The following is a 17,241-nucleotide window of genomic DNA, read 5'->3' as shown; positions in this document are numbered from 1 at the left end:
CCTTAACAGAGATGAAAAATTTTTAATGTCTATTGGCCCTTATGTATTTCTAATTTTGTGGAAGACCTGCTTATCTTTTGCCCATGCTCCTGTTGTCTGCTCTATTCTTGTTCATTTGTAGAACTGTGTATATACTTGATTCCAATCTACTACTGGTTGTGTTACAAATACCTTCTCATAGTTGAATGTTTTCTACATCAAAAGTTCTAATGTTTAAGGGCACTCAAAACAGAGTTGACGGGCTAGGGATGTGGGTCAGTGGTAGAGTGCTTGCCTTGTATTTGTAAGGACCCGAGTTCAATCCTCAGTACCACAAAAAAAAAAAAAAAAAAAGAAAAGAAAAAAAAAGATGAATAAAACAGGGTTTTCTTGTGAGGAAGAGATCCAATTTTCCTATCTTCATTTCTTTTTTGTTGTCTCCATTTTACAAAGTCTTTTCTACTGTTGATTCTACCATGCTTCCAGTCAGTATAAAATTTATATTTGTGAGAGTCTACCTTGGAGCTTTCTATTTGTTTTGGCCATTTTGTCTGTTTCTGTACCAATAACACACTCCAATACTTCAGCTTCATTAAAAGTCCTTCTAATAGAGTAAAATTCTTGCTCCTTTTTCATTAATACCTTGCTCACTCTTCATCCTTAATTTTGTCAAAAAAAAAATTTTTTTAAATCAGTTTGTCAAACCTAGGAGAAATGTTGGGATTTAGTTGGAAGACATATCAAATCTCTATATAGACCAATTTGGTGGGAACTGACAGTTTATTTGTACTAAAATGATATAATGATATATCATCCTAATCCTATATATATCTTCTCATAACCATAACATCATTTTAATCCTCACTACTATCTTTTAGTAAAGTTTTATAACTTTCTATAACCAAGTCTGGCATATATTTGGTTAGATTTATTACCAGGCACTTTAGAATTCTTCTTGCAATTGTTTGGCATCTTGTAAAAAACAGTTTTCTAATTTTCTTTTCTTTTTAAATTTTCTGTGGCTGGTGTATAAAAGTGTAAATCACAATTATATATTGACCTTATGTTTAGCTATCTTACTAAACTCTCCAGTAATGCCTAATAATCTGATGGAACACTTTTTTTTTACTTTCCTATACAGACAATCACACCATCTGTAGAAAATGATACTTTTACTCTATTCTTTCTAATTATCACACTTTTATTTTTCTCATCTTACTGCAGTGGCTAACACTTCTACTACAATATGAAATAAAAAGTGAGGATAATTATTACCCTTCTCTGGTGCATTTTAAAGAGAATGCTTCTAGCACTTTCCTCCCCAGGATATTTATTATAAGATTTCTGTAGATACCCTTAACAAGTTGAAAAGTATTCTCTCACTTATATTTAACTTGGTTGTTATTAGTGGTCATTGATTTATTAAATGTTTTTCTTCAACTACTGATCAAATTTTATTCTGCAAATATGGTGAATGAGATTTTATCAGTTTTCTAATATATCAGCATTGCATTTCTGGAATAAATGCCACTTGGTCAGTGTGCTATATTCTATAGGCATTTGCATATTTATATCCATGTCTAAAATGGACCCATGATTTTTCTTTCTTGCATCATCCCTATGTTTTACTATCAAGGTCATATTGTTTTTGATGTAAGAGAATCTTATTCTTTGGAAGAGAATTTACATTAGAATAATCCATTCCTTAAAGATTAGTAAAATCATCTGGGCCTAGAATTTTCTTGTGGGTAAAGTTTTAAGTATTTCCTTTAATAGTAATAGCAATGCTCAAGTTTCTGATTTCTTCTTTTTTTAAAATTTATTTTTTATAGTTGTACATGGACAGAATGTCTTTATTTTATTTGTTTATTTTTATGCAGTGCTAAGGATCAAACCCTCATGCATGCTAGGTAAATGCTCTGCAATGAGCTACAGCACCAGCCCTTTGATTTCTTCTTAATCAAAACTTTTCTCCTAGGATTTTTTTTCCACTTTGCTTTAATTTTCAAGTTTATTGCCATGTTGTTCACATATGAACACAAACATTCAATCTAATATTTATTGGGGTTTTTTTGCAGCTATAAATTACAATCACTAGTACACCTGCAATTCTTTATAGTGTGTTCAACTAAAGAATAAGCAGAAACAGCATAGGTCAGTTAAAAAGAAATCACAGTACTTCTTGGTGTAATCTGCAATAAGGGGAAAAAGTCTTGGGCCCACTCCTTAGAAATAAATATCAAGTAACCATAAAAATATTCAGCCATTTTTCAGATATTCCGGGAGGTTCATGCATGGTCCCACGCAGAGCATTAGAGTTCCTCTTTGAAATATCCCAGCTTTGCCAATGACATCTCTTTTCTCAACTGCATAATTTCCCAAAACATCTGATCAACTATACAAACAGAGAAGACAGTTGTGTAAATCATAACATAACATCTAAAAATTTAAGATTAAGTAACAATGCAAATTGGGCATTTCCTAATGACACACCTAATGCCCAAATAGTCTTTCAATATTTCACACAAACTTCTCCACGTACTTATGGGCATTCCAGTTTTATCAATAAAAGTAATATTCATGTTTTGTCACAACTATTTGTTAAATACTTCAAATACTATCACTTTAGCCCCCAAAAGGTATATACTTCAGTGTTTTGAGTAACTGTCAATTTTGTTCCCTTAGAAGCTAGTATAATTCAATGTTCAATTTTTCAAATTATTATTAAACTTATAGATCTTCTTGCTTTAGTACGATATATTTTAGCCATTTTATTCTTCGTTAACACTAACAAAGAGTGAACTAGAAAAAAGGAAAATGATACAAACCAGAAAACTCAGTAACATTCTTTGTAATAATAGGGAAAAGTCTTGTGTTGGGCTCAAATTAAAAATAAATGTAAAGGATTATCTGTAAATTTCAACTCTATATTCTTTTATAATTTTCCACTGTAAGTAGAAAAATCTATTTAGTATTTCAAATAATACAAGGTCTATGTCAGATGGGATTGATTTATCAGTGGTTCTCAACCAGGGGAGCTTTGTCCCCCAAGGCACATTTGGCAAAGTCAGTATACATTTTTCACTGTCACATGCAAGGAATCTAGTGAGTAAAGCCAGGGATACTGTTCAATATTCTACAATGCACTAATACATACCCTTCTTGACAAAGGATTATTTAGTTCAAAATGTCAACACAGGCTGAGTATCTCTTATCTGAAATGTTTGTGACCAGAAGTGTTTCAGATTTGGGATATTTTTGGATTTGAGAATATTTACATATAAATAAGGTTTCTTGGGGAAGATATCCAACTCTAAACATGAATTCACTCATGTCTTATCCACATAGCCTGAGTATTTTTAGTTTGCCTGTGCTGTGACTACAACTTAATGCATGAAGTCAGGTGTAGGATTTTCTTCCTGTGGCATCATATCTGCCCCAATGCTTCATTTCATGGAGCATTTTAAATTTTTAGATCTGGTAAGTCAAGGTATAGTATCAAGGTCAGGAAACCCTGCCTTAGACTTAGATGCCATTAATCCTTGTTTCATACAAGGCATAGAAAACAGATTTTAAAATTAAAATACTTGTTTACTATAAACCCACAGTCTATGACAAGTACCAAATATGTGAAGTCTAAGAGGACAGAAAGCAGAGAAGGCATCACCTTTACCGCCATAACTCATGTCATTTTCTTCTTATTTTCATAAAGTAAATTATCTTTCAGACTTTCCTACAAATCTTATTTTAACAAGGAAAAAATATGCTGACAATTTAACAACATAAATCATCTGTTCTCCATTTTAAATCATATTATCCAGCAGTTATTTAAAAAGATTTCAGTGTTATTAAAGTCATAAAAAGTATTATACAGCTCAAAGACTAATGTTACACAGACTTTTGAAATTCAGCTTAATTAAGGGCAGGTTTCATTCCTATTCTTCTAGGCATTAAAGTTCAATTATACAGGATTCTAAATAAATACAATTTTTCCAACAAACCAGAGTTTGAGAAAGACTAAAGTTTTGTTGATATGAATTTTTTTTCTTTTTCTTTCTTTTTTTTCTTGGGGGAGGGGTAACCAGGGATTGAACGCAGGGGCACTCAACCACTGAGCCACGTTCCTAGCCCTATTTTGTATTTTATTTAGAGACGGTCCTCACTGAGTTGTTTAGCACTTTGCTTTTTGCTGAGGCTGGCTTCAAACTAGTGATTCTTCTGCCTCCCGAGTCACTGAGATTTCAGGTGTGCACCACCACACCCAGCGTGACTACTTTTTCTATAGAATTGAGATTCACTAGTTTATGTGACTGAAAGACATTTTCAGTACCTAAAAATATATAAACAGGAAAATCTCCCACAACTTCAATGCAAAACTGGCATAGACTTGTCCCTAAACTATATGTGCTCAAGAAAACTGCTTCAAAGCTGTCAGGCCATATGAGTTTTTATGCTTGATATTTAAGACATTGGACTATAAAACCATGAGCAGTCACAGAAGACTGTATTAAAAATATTAACACACTTGTATGAGGTGGCTCATCTGGAACATCATGTGCACTTTCTGCTGGTTTAGAATGTAACAATCTATTCCATTCAGAATCATCTCATGATTGCTTTATTAATTCACACGTGAAAGTAGAAAATACAGAAAAAATTTACTGTGAGCTCCTTCATGGCTTCCAACAATTGTTTTAAACAAATCTGACCACTTTTAGAGCTTTCTCATTTTCATCTCTTAAGAATTAAATTTAACAATCTTTGTACTCTCCTCAACATTTACCACTTGATTGAAAGCATATACCTTACAAATTAAAACTGGACTGGCTTAAAATTCGAGAGTGTAATATGAGGCAAATAAAGAGATTGAATATTTTATTTTTAAAAAGAGACATTTTTGGGGCTTGGGTTGTGGCTCAGTGGTAGAATACACGCTCTGCACGTGTGAGGCACTGGGTTCGATCCTCAGCACCACATAAAATAAATAAACATCTACAACTAAATATATATATTTTTTTTTTAAAGAGAGATTTGTTCCCAAATTATCTACACATTTCATTAGAACTACAAAAGGGATTCAATATAAATGTAAAAACAATAAAGTTTTTTTGAACATTACTTGTCATACATTTTGCTAAACCTTCATATACATACTTACAGCAAATTAAGAACACTCACCATCCTGCTGTTTCACGAGTCCCTGCTGAATATATCGAATGTATGTAAAAAAATTACATACAGAAGTGATCTAGGCAGAAAGGGAAAAAATGTCATGAGTCAAATGCCATGCATCAAAGTGAATTTTATTAATAAACTGTGGTTAAGTCACTTACCCTATATCTGCAAAAAGGAGAAATGTAATAATAGTTGCTTGAGTCCCCTAGCTTAATTCTGTGTTTACAAGACTTACTCTGGCCAGTGAGAGCACATTTTCTGTAAAATAATAAATATCATTTTTTAAAATTAAAAGCATTTTGCTCCTGCCCTTTATATAAGTTATATATTCACTCAGTAAACAACAAATACTTGAGAACTTACTATGTAACAAACCCTTTTCTGAATGCTGGGCTATCGTGATGAAAAGAACAAAATCTGTGTCCTTAAGGAGTTTATATTCTAATATATGCTTAATACCATAACACTAACTGCTTCTAGAACCAGAAACCAAATATTTCTGTGTGATGTGTCCTATCCTAGAACAAATTTAAAATAGGACAGTGCTCAGCTTAGTACAAGGACTTCAACTTCTCAGCTGAGAACTTAATGATGACTGTTTAAGTCTCAAAACCTGTTCTTGCTGGGCAGGGTGTTGCATACCTGTAAACCCGGCAGCTTGGGAGGCTGAAGCAGGAGGATCACAAATTCAAAGAAGCCAGCCTCAACAATGTAGCAAAACCCTGTCTTAAAACAAACAAAAAAACCCCAAATCCTGTTCTCAATAGCTTGCAGGGTAACAGCTTCTGGATGAGGTACTTTTTTTTTCCTTGTTTGATTGGTTGACTTATATGCACTTAATGCAGGAGAAGTAGAAAGGACTAAGCCACATTACAAACATACTGAATCTTAACACACATATAAACAGCACACTGCATTTTGTACCATCTTTCCTATTTGGCACGAGGACTTCCCTGTCGGAGATGAGGCTGTAAGCCTCTTGAGGACAGAGACAGTGTCTCATTCATCTTTAAGTGCCTGGCACACAGCTGACATTCAGTGACTGACGCATCAGTAATGAGCCACCTGTCACTACTGCTCCATGAGATGAAGCTCACTTGCTTATCAGGCTAGACTTGCCACCCTAGGAAGCTAAGAATTTAGCTGAATACAACTATCACTCTTATCAATATAAAATTAACACTGCATGGGGCTGGGGTTGTAGCTCAGTGGTAGAGCACTCGCCTCGAGTGCCTAAGGCCCTGTGTTCGATCCTCAGCACCACATTAAATAAATAAATAAACGAATGAAAATAAAGGTATTTTTAAAGAAATTTAACACTGTTCTAAGTAAAATAAAGTGGTCAATGGCATTTTATATGACATTGTAAGTTATATAATAATAAAGAAAAATGTATTATATAAACATTAAATATCAGCTCTATAAGAATCATAATACAAATGTACCTCCATAGTGTAAACACCCTGAGGAATTTTTTGTTATTTGGAACAGGATAATTTTGGAGGTGGCCATGAAAACCACAAAACACTTCTGATCTTTTTAAAGACTTTGTCTCCATTGTTACTTTATTAGCAAATTGTTTTAATGACTTATAACTATTTCAAAGTATTAATTACTAGCTTGGGGAGAATAAAAGGTCCATAAATTTAAGATTCCAATGTTAGAAGTTCTTGGAACTTCCAAAATTATAATTTACCCAAGAAGAAAAAGTAGCATCAAGCTGATAAAAATTATTTTTATATACACTATTCTTCTGGGAATAGATATAAAAACAGATCAAATCTCCCTCCCTTCAAGAGTCCCTGATCACATTTGGAATAATCTTGCCTTCCTCAAAATTCCTATAGCACTATGACATTTATTTAGTCACTATCTTCATAACCAGACCACAAGAATCTTGGTAAAGGCCACACTTTACATTTCATTTTAAAAAGACAATATGTCAGGTGTGGTGGCACACACCTGTAATCCCAGAGGCTCAGGAGGCTGAGGCAGGAGGATCACAAGTTCAAAAGCCAGCTTCAGCAACTTACTTGGCAAGGCCCTAGCAACTTACTGAGAACCTGTCTCAAAAAAAATAAAAACAGGCTGGGGATGTGGCTCAGTGGTTAAGTGTCCCTGGGTTCAATCCCTCATACCAACAAATAAATAAATAAAAAGGGCTGGGCTGTAGTACAATGGTAAATCGCTTGCCTACAAGTGTGAGACACTGGGTTCGATCCTCAGCACCACATAAAAATAAATAAAGGTATTGTGTCCATCTACAACTAAAAAAATATTTTAAAAAATAATAAAAAGACATCTTCCTTCAGTTTTTCCACATGATATATACTATAAACTCCTTGGCTTCTGAGCTCATGCCAACAAGCACAGTATCCTTAAACTGGCAAACTGTTCTCTAAGTATGTATCTGTTTTACTAAAATACTATAAATTCATTTTCACTGATACCCCTATTTGTCATCATTCGATGGTATTTGCAAATGTATTATATGTGTGATATAACATAGACACAAAATTTAAATTATACAATAAAAACTATTATATGCTATATTTAAAAGAAAGTATGACATAGAGCTTCAAAGTATAAAAAATGCTATCACAAAATTTGATTCTTCAATTGAGGGGTTGAAGGACTAAGTTAAAAATACTTGGGTGTTTGTAGAATTTAAATCCTTTCCTATGATTCAGGGGCCACTGTGCTAGAGGTGTGTCACAAGGGGAGTGTGACACAGGACAGACTCTGGGTAGATGTGTGGCTCACAGACAGACTCCACAAACAGTCATATGAATACAATCATTCTCTAAGCTTACTGAGAATGTATGCACATCGTGAGAAATGGAAGAATAGAACTTTTACAACAGATTTTAACATACTTATTAGTTAATTTCAACTAGTCTTTTCATCTTCTGACTTCACAATAATCCTGAGGAAAGTCAATTATTGCTTTCTACAAGCTCTGTTGGGCTTTCCAGTCTCCCATATTGATCTGCTTCTTATATACTAACTAAGTACCTTCCTCAAAAGTTTTCCAAGTCATTTTTAAAACATAAAACAGGGTAAGATTCAGTGTTGGTTTTAGGCCAAACATTTACCTTTACCTAAAACCAGCACTATCTAAAAACTGGTTTTAATCTTTCCTACTTATGGGATTGGATGAAAACAGCTTGCCTTGCTATGAAATATGGCAGTCTTACCTCTGATCCCAAACAGCAGGCTGGGGATAGAAGTAGAGTGCATGTCCACCCAGTGTAAGAAGACCCAGGGTTCAATCCCCAACACCACAAAAAAACATACTTACACACACACACACATGTAAATGCCAAATACCTCTCACACATGAAAGACAAAACTGATTATTTACAAAAGTGAGAACACTTTATATTAGCAATATGCAAGGTGAGGATTGATCCAATTTCTTTGGCACCCTGTTTTTATTGATAAGGCTTGGTCTAATTCAGTATCTCCTCATATTATTTTTATGGTAACCCTCAGAAATATTTCACACAGACACCCAGTGTGCACAGCTATACACAAGTATAACAAATAAAAATCTGCCTACAATCCACTAAATGGGTCACAAACATGGGGTTAAAAAAACAAAAACCATGTTTCTAATCATTAGTCTACCTGGATCCCTATCATATATGTATATTTTTGTAATTTAAAAGACTTTCTCTTGATGCTAAATTTGAAATGCTATCTCCCACACTGTCTGGGAATCTGTCTTTGAGCTATATAGACTCTGAATAGAAACCCAAGGAGATGTAACCACAATTAAAACTAAAAAACTAAACAAATGCACACACAAAAATTCATTATTTTTACAAGCTACAAATGTGAAAACCTACTTTGGTCCTCCACATTCCACAGCAGAAGCTTTCACAAATCGAATAGGTTGTAATCCCACTGGTTCAATGCTTAGAGTATTGTTTTCCACAGCCTCCAGAACAGCTGAAGCCAACTTAAAAAAAAATAAAAGTATTAGATGCCATGCTGGCAGAAAAGCACCAAATTATATTCTATGGTTAACTAATTTTATGAATTAATCTTTCCCCAAGTTTCACTAACTTGGCCTTACCTAACAAAAAGGAAAAAAAAATCACATATTCTTGATTTAACTTCTTTTATAATTCAGATACTGTTATGAAAGGCAATTTAGTTGTAGTGAAGTAACTTTTTTCATTATCTAAGGTATTAATTCCAGTCTCTGTTCACTTCTTACCTACAATTAACCTCCACTGTAAATGCCATCTCAGAATGAATATCCTAATGCTTTCTTCTGCTAATTTAAATACATGTCATTTATAACACAGCAACATATACTAATTTTAGACAATATATTTTCTCAATTTGTATTTATATTTATAAAAGACTGCAAAAAATAATTGCATTATCAAATATTAAGTCTCCAGATGGAGAAGGTAACAACTGATTAGTAGGTAACAAAGGTAAATTTCTGGGGGCTGAGGATGGATCTCAGTGGCAGAGCATTTTGACAACCTAAATAAAGCCTGGTTCAATACCCACCATCACACACACACACACACAGCAAGCTTCTTCAGCTTAGCAAGATAACTAATACTGAATGGCCTACTGAAACCAGCTACAGAGCTATAATAAACACATATTCATATCAAAAGTGTTACAATGTTCATATTAAGTTCTCCTTAAAAGTAATGTTATAACTAAATCCTTAAAAGACTTAATACAAAACTCTTAGGATTAAATTTCTTAAACATTAATTTACAGAATATCTGAAGACAAACCTTTTATATGGAAGAACAAAGTAAAATTATGACTTTACATTTGTATAGTGACTTGTATTTTTAAAAAGTTTTTATATATAATCTACTTCACTTCTTTCTCTTAACCCTGTGGCAAAGGCAGAGAAGGCGTTATTTTTCCTGTTTTAAAAGATGCAGAAACTAAACATGGATTTTTATCACATACAAAACTTTTAACAGATTGTATAGAGAACTTCCCTTACACTAAACCTGGAACTGCCGATCAAGAAATAAGCCCTCCTCCCTAAATGTATTTACACTTCACTTCAATGCAACACACACTTCAGTGTGAATGATCCTCTGCTCAAAGAAGAAAAGATGTTCAGTAACTGAATGCCAACAACTATGACTCTAATATGGAATGGAAAAAATGGCAAAACATAACATTTTATAATAACTTACTAATGTAAGAAATATGAAAATATGTAACATGACTTAGTAAAAAGAACAGAAACGACTTTAATGCATTCCTACAAAAAAGAAAAAAAATTACCTCACTTTTTGAGAATGTTAAACATGGAAAGATATCTTCCTGATAGATTTTGTCTAAGAAAGGACATGCTCTGTCCATTGTGGGCTCATCCTTCCAAGATCTGAATTCGTTATACAGAGATAAATCAGCCTAACAAACCAAAAGAAAGCACAAAACAACTTTTTAAAAAGAACAAACACAAAACCATTTTATAAAACAAAAATCTAATTTAAACATTACTGAAAAGTAAATGCTCATTTAAAATAATGAACTGAACTATCTCTGATTCGTTTTAAAACATGTTAGCAATTTTTCTTTAAGAAAAAAAAATGACTCTGAAATGACTGACTGACCCTTTTTAATGTATCCACTATGGTATCCAATGATTCTACCTCTTTCCTCAACTCTGGTCCCCCAAAATTAACATTGGAGCTGTTCTTAAGACAAAGGTGCACACTGTTTTAATATAAAAATGGGTCTTTTCTGAAAACAATGAAAAAATGGAGCCAAGTTAACGAAATAAACTGCTCAAACTGAGACTAAACTGTGAAACTTAATATGGGGTCAAAATGACACTAATTGTTCTGCTATTACCTGAAAATATTTCTAGAAGAATTGCCAAAATGTTCATTGTATTAGCAAAAAGACAAAAAGAAGCACACATCTAGTCTGCTAAATTGACCATCTTAAAATATGTTTAGATATTTCTGGTACATCAACATCTAGTAATTACCATATGAATTACCGAGAATAATCCACTTCTGGTACTCATTTTCCTAACCACTCCTTTAGCTATTCCTCTTCTTTCCCTTCTCCCTATAACAAAATTTCCCCAAGTATTCTTCCCTGCAGATCCTAATATTCCCTCTGCTTACCTATTCAACACCATCTGCTGGAAGACAAAGCTACACCTGTACCAGCCACCCAAAGAGAAGTGTCTCCCTTGTTCTTTTACAATCCTAAGCCACTCTTCTCCAGATGCACTTAATACCCTATGTATGACACTCGGACTACAGCTGTGGTTGGCTTCTAAATAGCTTAATCAGAGGTGCAGTTTCTTTACGTGAAAATAACAAAAGGCTGAGCGTATCCAAGCTTTCCTACAGACTTTCTTTTAAGATGTATAATGACAATCTCAATGTGAATTTTTTCATCCCAATTCATAAATTCCTTGAATCAAATTAAAGGCAAAAGGATAAAGAATATTAGCAGATAAATACTTAATGTTTTCATATTCATTTTCTTTGTAAGTTTATTAAAAAAATGAACATAAACCCCAAGGCAGATATGGTATTCTAAGGAAAGAGTCTAATGTAAAGGCAGTAATTTAAACCATTTCTTAAAAGCTGACTCTTGCAACAACTATGGTAAGCATTTTATAAACATTTAATCCACAGAACTGTGTGAGACAGCTATTACAATCACCATTTTATAGATAAGGAAGTTATGACTTAAATAAAGTAACTTTCCCAAGGCTATACAGTAAGAAAATAGTAATGTCTGCACTCAAATCTGAGCAGTATGATCTTAAAGACTGCCTTGAGTGTGTGTCTGCATGCATAAATGAGTTTTAAATGCTTTCAGAAGATAGGTTGCTAATAACATGACTGCATATCCCATCAGGTTTTCTACAGAATCACAGGCATATTTTGTTTGAGATAGTCATATCTGGTTCTAAGAGTTACATTAGGCCAATTTTTTGTCTTATTAAAACTTTTTGACATTTTTCATAAAACATCAGAACATAAGATAATACCTAAAAAGCAAAAAGCTATTATTTTGAAGTTATATGCTGCCTATTCTTATTTTAAGGAATTTCAAAAACCAAAAAACAAACCTTTAAAATATTCCATGAGAAAACATCTAAATTTTGTCAGTATAAACACAGGGGAAAAGAACAAAATTACACATGAGTGAGAAACTATAGCAAAAATGCAAGTGGGAACAAGCCATTAAAAATGCTATTTAAGTTCAAAGAAATCAAAATTAAAGTTATGACTAAAAATGTTTGTTAAATATTTCAAAGAAAGCAATGTATATTTTATATTTTGTAACATCCAGATTTGGCCAAGTATTTCTAATTAGCATTTTCATTAATAACAAAACTAAATGCAATTCGATTAAGATAATTTAATAAATTCCTGGCTTCCATGAAAAAATTTAACTGAAAAATTATAAATAGCTTCTTCAAGATTATGATGGATTTGAATTCAACAATGTAAAATATAGCTCTTGAGGAAAAAAAATAGGGATTGGGCTGGGGTTGTAGCTCAGTAGTAGAGTACTTGTCTAGAGTGTGTGGGGCACTGCGTTTGATCCTCAGCATTGCATAAAAATAAATTTTAAAAAAGGTATTGTGTCCAACTACAACTAAAAAAAAAAAAAGAAAAGAAAACACAAGGAAGTGGTGCTCTGTGAATTATTGATGAATCCCCTGGGAAACGCTTTGCTATCGTTTGCAATGATAAAATTAAAAATATTTTATAATAACATAATTTTTACTCTTAAATATTCAAAATATTAGCATACTAACTCAGTTATCTTTATAACATGTCTTCTAAAATGATAAACTGCCATTATTTCTATTTTTTGTTGCTTAAGTATCTGAATTAACTCTAGGAATCTCTTAATAATAAAAAATTCTGCTTTTCTCAGAATTAAATAAAAGCAATACACTAATTTTTAAGAAAATCACCTTAAAGCTAGGCATGAAGGTCAGTGGTAGAGCACTTGCCTAGCATGCACTAGACCCTGGGTCCAATCCCCAACATTGAAAAAAAACCAAAGCACCTTGTTTTATTTTCACATATTTCTTATTTTTGTGATTTACGAGAGCATTCTAGCAATACATTTTAGTAATCTAGAAACTAGGTTACTAAAGCCACCCACTCTCCTTTATACAACACAAGACAGTTTCTTCCCTAAATGAAAAATTGAGATTAAGAAACTTACCAAGTTTCCAGCAGGTACTCCAAGGTCAGTCAAGTAGAAAATGGAAGTGAAGAATCCCTGAAAGCAGCCAGCTCTAGATAAAGCCTCCCCCATCTTAATATTGCATATTTTGTACTAAAAGTTTTGCTGGCAAAAATCATAACTGACCTCAGTGATGAGAATTAACAAGTACCAATAGAGTCAGAGGGGACAGTCCTTGACCAGTTACCTCTTTGCAGTCTTTTACAATTGGCTGTATCACACTGAGGTCCTGATGACTGCCACTCATAGCACTGCTTGTACTTTTATTTCTTGTATGCCCCTTTTTAAAAGGTGTCTTTCCACCTGGCAGAGGCTCTTGTGTGGGTGACGTTGGAGAACTGGACAACACGAGTGTCTTCAACGCAGCTACTTCTGCTTGAAGTACATCAATCTTGAAGAGAAACCAACAGTCATACACACTAAATATGTTTTATGACACATGTTGCCAAATGCTAGCAATTTGCTCAAGACACTTTCAATGATGGAAAATAAGTCTAATTTGTCTTTCCTGTGGAGTAATAAAATGAAAGTATATCCAAGTTTTTTGATGTTTCTACAAGGTCTGAATACAATTACTAGTCATCAAAATTATCAAAAACAAAATATTTAATGTATATAAACTTTTGAAATCTTCAAAATTTAATAACTCATGATTAGTTGTAGTTCACTACTAAAATAGATTTTAATAATTTTAATAGTAAAAATTAGATCTTACTAAAATAGTAACATCTAACATTTATGTGGCTTTTCAGTAAGCTAAGAAAATAAATGTTCACTTTAAGATGTGATTTACAAGGCTTTAAATCATTTGGTTCTAATATAAATGGACACCAATGTTCACTATTAATTATATCTAGGTAGCAACTATTTTCTTTTTTACATTTTTCTGTAGCTTTCAAATCTAGAATAAGTACTACTTTTACAACCAGAACAAAAATCTAATCAACATTAATGTATCCTTAAAATGATTCTTAGTAATTTCTTTAAATTTCATTCTATTAAAAGCCATAAAAACTTACTTTCCCTTGTGCTTCTTTCAGCTGTTTTTCTGCTGTTGCCTGCTTGACATTTGCTTCTCTCACCATCTTGTGAGCTTCCTGAAAAAGTTAATATCTCAAATTTTGGAAACAAAGGATTTAACATTTGTTTTCAAAAACCAATTGACAAGCGCTGGGGTTGTAGCCCAGTAGCAGAGCACGTGTCTCACACATGTGATGCACTGGGTTCAATCCTCAGCACCACATAACAATAAATAAATAAAATAAAGATACTGTGTCCATCTATTAAAAAAAAATCTAAAAAAGCCAACTGCCAAGCATCTATAATTGAAGCAAATGCATACTGCCAAAATTTACCCTGAAACTAAGAATTCAATATCAACTACCAAAACAGCAGTTGACACGAGACAAATTATTAGGAACTAAGAACAGGTACACTCCATTTAGTACCTATTACCACTGAGGCAGTCAAGTTGAGTTCAATCGTTCTGATAATGCTTTTATAAGGATTGTGACTCTGATGAAAAAAAAGATAATGGCTCACAGGTCAAAGCCAACTTCCTTGCAGTTAGGTGTTTATAATTTGATCATGATATGTATATATGCATGTATGTATAGATGTGTATACATATATACATGTATATATATTCATATTATTAATCATAGCAAAGATAAGGGACAAAAATATTAATGCATCAATAATATTGTAGTTTATAGGGATGACAATTGAGAAGCCTCAGAACTTCCAATAAAAACATTCACAAAATAGTACTAAGAGAATATTTTGTACAGAGCAACCTAAAAAGGGAAAATCAGAAAATATGAAACTCTAGGTATTTAATTCCTTTCCACACATACAATATTTACTTACTGAGCATTTATTCATGATATCTCTTTGTGAGGTACCATTCTAGTGCTGATAATACACTGGGAAGAGAGACAAGGTCCCTGCTCTTAGAGAGCTTACATTCTAATAATCAAACATCAGGGCAAGAATTCCGGATTTTATTTTAAGTGTAAAAGGAAGGCTTTTTTTATTTTAAGAAGAGATATGACATGGTCTCAATTAAAAATTATGCTGCCATGGGGCTGGGGCTGTGGCTCAGCTGTAGCATACTTGCCTGGCATGTGTGAGGCACTGGGTTCAATTCTCAGCACCACATATAAATAAATAAAATAAAGGTCTATCAACAACAACAAAAAAATATTTTAAAAATTACGCTGTTATATGGAATGATTCCCAGGATTCAGGAAGATTAGAAAAATATGGGATTATATAGTTCCCTGTAATATAAGAATTTATATTTCAGAGTTTCTACTTATACTTTCTCTAAGGGAAAGAGAGAAAGGTAGGGAGGTTTAAAGACATTTAGTAAATAAAGTAGTTTGAAAATGCACCTACTAGGTCTGCCAAATGCTGGGTCAAAGAGTGGAAGTTCCCTACCACTGACAATGGTGATCCCATTCATCCACTTGCTCTTACAGTACTGTAAAGAGTAGTGGTTTGTGTGTGCCTATAAACTCATAAATCTCATTAGTTTAAATATAAGAATCTTCACTATCAATGATTTATATGAAATGAAATTAACCAGAAAAATATTCCATGCACCATTATGCTGATTTCTTGGCAAGGTCCTTAATAACTAAATGAGTTGAACATTTTCTTTTTAAAAATAATTGTTTCAGATTTGCCAAAATTTTCCAGGATAAGTAGCTGTGAACTGAAGATATCTGGCAGATATTTTCAACATAATGAACAAATCTAATCTGACCTTTCAAGATAAGTGACATTAGCTATAAAAGTAACTCATATTATGGGGGAAAATGTATTTAAAGATTTTGAAATAGACTCTACTTTCAATAATAGTGGACTATACAATTTGGACCATATAGAGAACAATTAGCAAAGCTAACAAGGTTTTGTTGGTTATTTTTGTTTTTAATGTGTCTGAAAACATTGAGAGCTAAGAAAACTGAACAATTAGAGGTCAAGACCAGAAAAAGTAAACACAAAAAAACGAGGTGAAATTTGAGGCAACCTTTCCACCAGAGACAAGTGATAATGAAAAATACCTCTGCACATAATTGGGGTCCCAAAAGGAAAGAAGAACTAGGCTGAGGCAGCAGCAGTATCTAAAGAGATAATGCATAAAATTTTGCAAATCAACAAAAGTCATCAAAAGGCAGATTTTTCAAAGGTTTGGAACTTTTCATCACTTTGTCCTTCTGAAGCTCAAAGTGATATAAAAAATCATCTATACCAGGAATCAGCAAACTTTTTCTGTAAAGGGCCAAATAGTATTTTTGGATTTGAGAGCCATATACAGTTTCTGTTGCAAATGTTCAATTTATCTTTTGCAGTGTGAAAGCAGCCATGGGTAATATATAAACAAATAAATGTGCCTATCTCAATAAAAATTTATGAGCAATGAAAGTTACATTTCATATAATTTCATTTTAAACATGCTACCACTTGCAAAAGTTGCCTTTTAAGGGATATGGTTGCAATGGCAGCTACCTTACCAAATTTCAAAGATACAATATAGTCTGTCACCAGGCTGCACATTAGATCTTCAGAATTTATTCATCCTACATAACTGAAATTTTGTACCATTTTAACCAACATCTCTCATTTCTCCAATCCTCAACCTCAAACAACTACCAATCTACTCTGCTTATGAGTTCAACTATTTTAAATTTTATGTAAGTGGAGACTGTGCAACATTTTCCTGTATCTGGCATTTCTCAATTAACTTGTGTCTTCTAGGTTCATCAATGTTGTCTAAAATGGCAGAATTTCCTTTTTAAGGTCGAATAATACTCCAAGATATACAGAAACATCAGATTTTATTTTCAT

At 33.0% G+C, this 17,241-nt stretch overlaps 1 protein-coding gene across 4 annotated transcripts in view; it reads right to left on the bottom strand.

The window, feature by feature from the left end:
- Nucleotides 1-752: 752 nt before the first annotated feature.
- RAB3IP (RAB3A interacting protein) overlaps nt 753-17,241 on the bottom strand; it is a gene marked incomplete at its 3' end in the record, with an annotated part of 56,879 nt that continues 40,390 nt past the window's right edge. For 2 of the 4 annotated variants that reach the window (XM_081311798.1, XM_081311800.1), the window contains 7 exons: nt 14,406-14,483; nt 13,574-13,777; nt 10,435-10,563; nt 9,006-9,118; nt 5,313-5,412; nt 5,158-5,227; nt 753-2,374 (listed from right to left, as the gene is read on the bottom strand). In XM_081311798.1, coding sequence (XP_081167924.1) covers nt 2,292-2,374; nt 5,158-5,227; nt 5,313-5,412; nt 9,006-9,118; nt 10,435-10,563; nt 13,574-13,777; nt 14,406-14,483 — 777 coding nt within the window. Of the gene's footprint in view, nt 2,375-5,157; nt 5,228-5,312; nt 5,413-9,005; nt 9,119-10,434; nt 10,564-13,573; nt 13,778-14,405; nt 14,484-17,241 lie in introns of those variants that run through there. The other 2 variants (XM_081311799.1, XM_081311801.1) reach the window with 2 other exon arrangements.

This window comes from Spermophilus citellus (genome assembly GCF_964194105.1).
Source record: "Spermophilus citellus genome assembly, chromosome: 10".
Classification (NCBI taxonomy): Eukaryota; Metazoa; Chordata; class Mammalia; order Rodentia; family Sciuridae; genus Spermophilus; species Spermophilus citellus.
The sequence above is the reverse complement of the archived record's forward strand: the minus strand, read 5'-3'. Positions and strand labels throughout refer to the sequence as shown.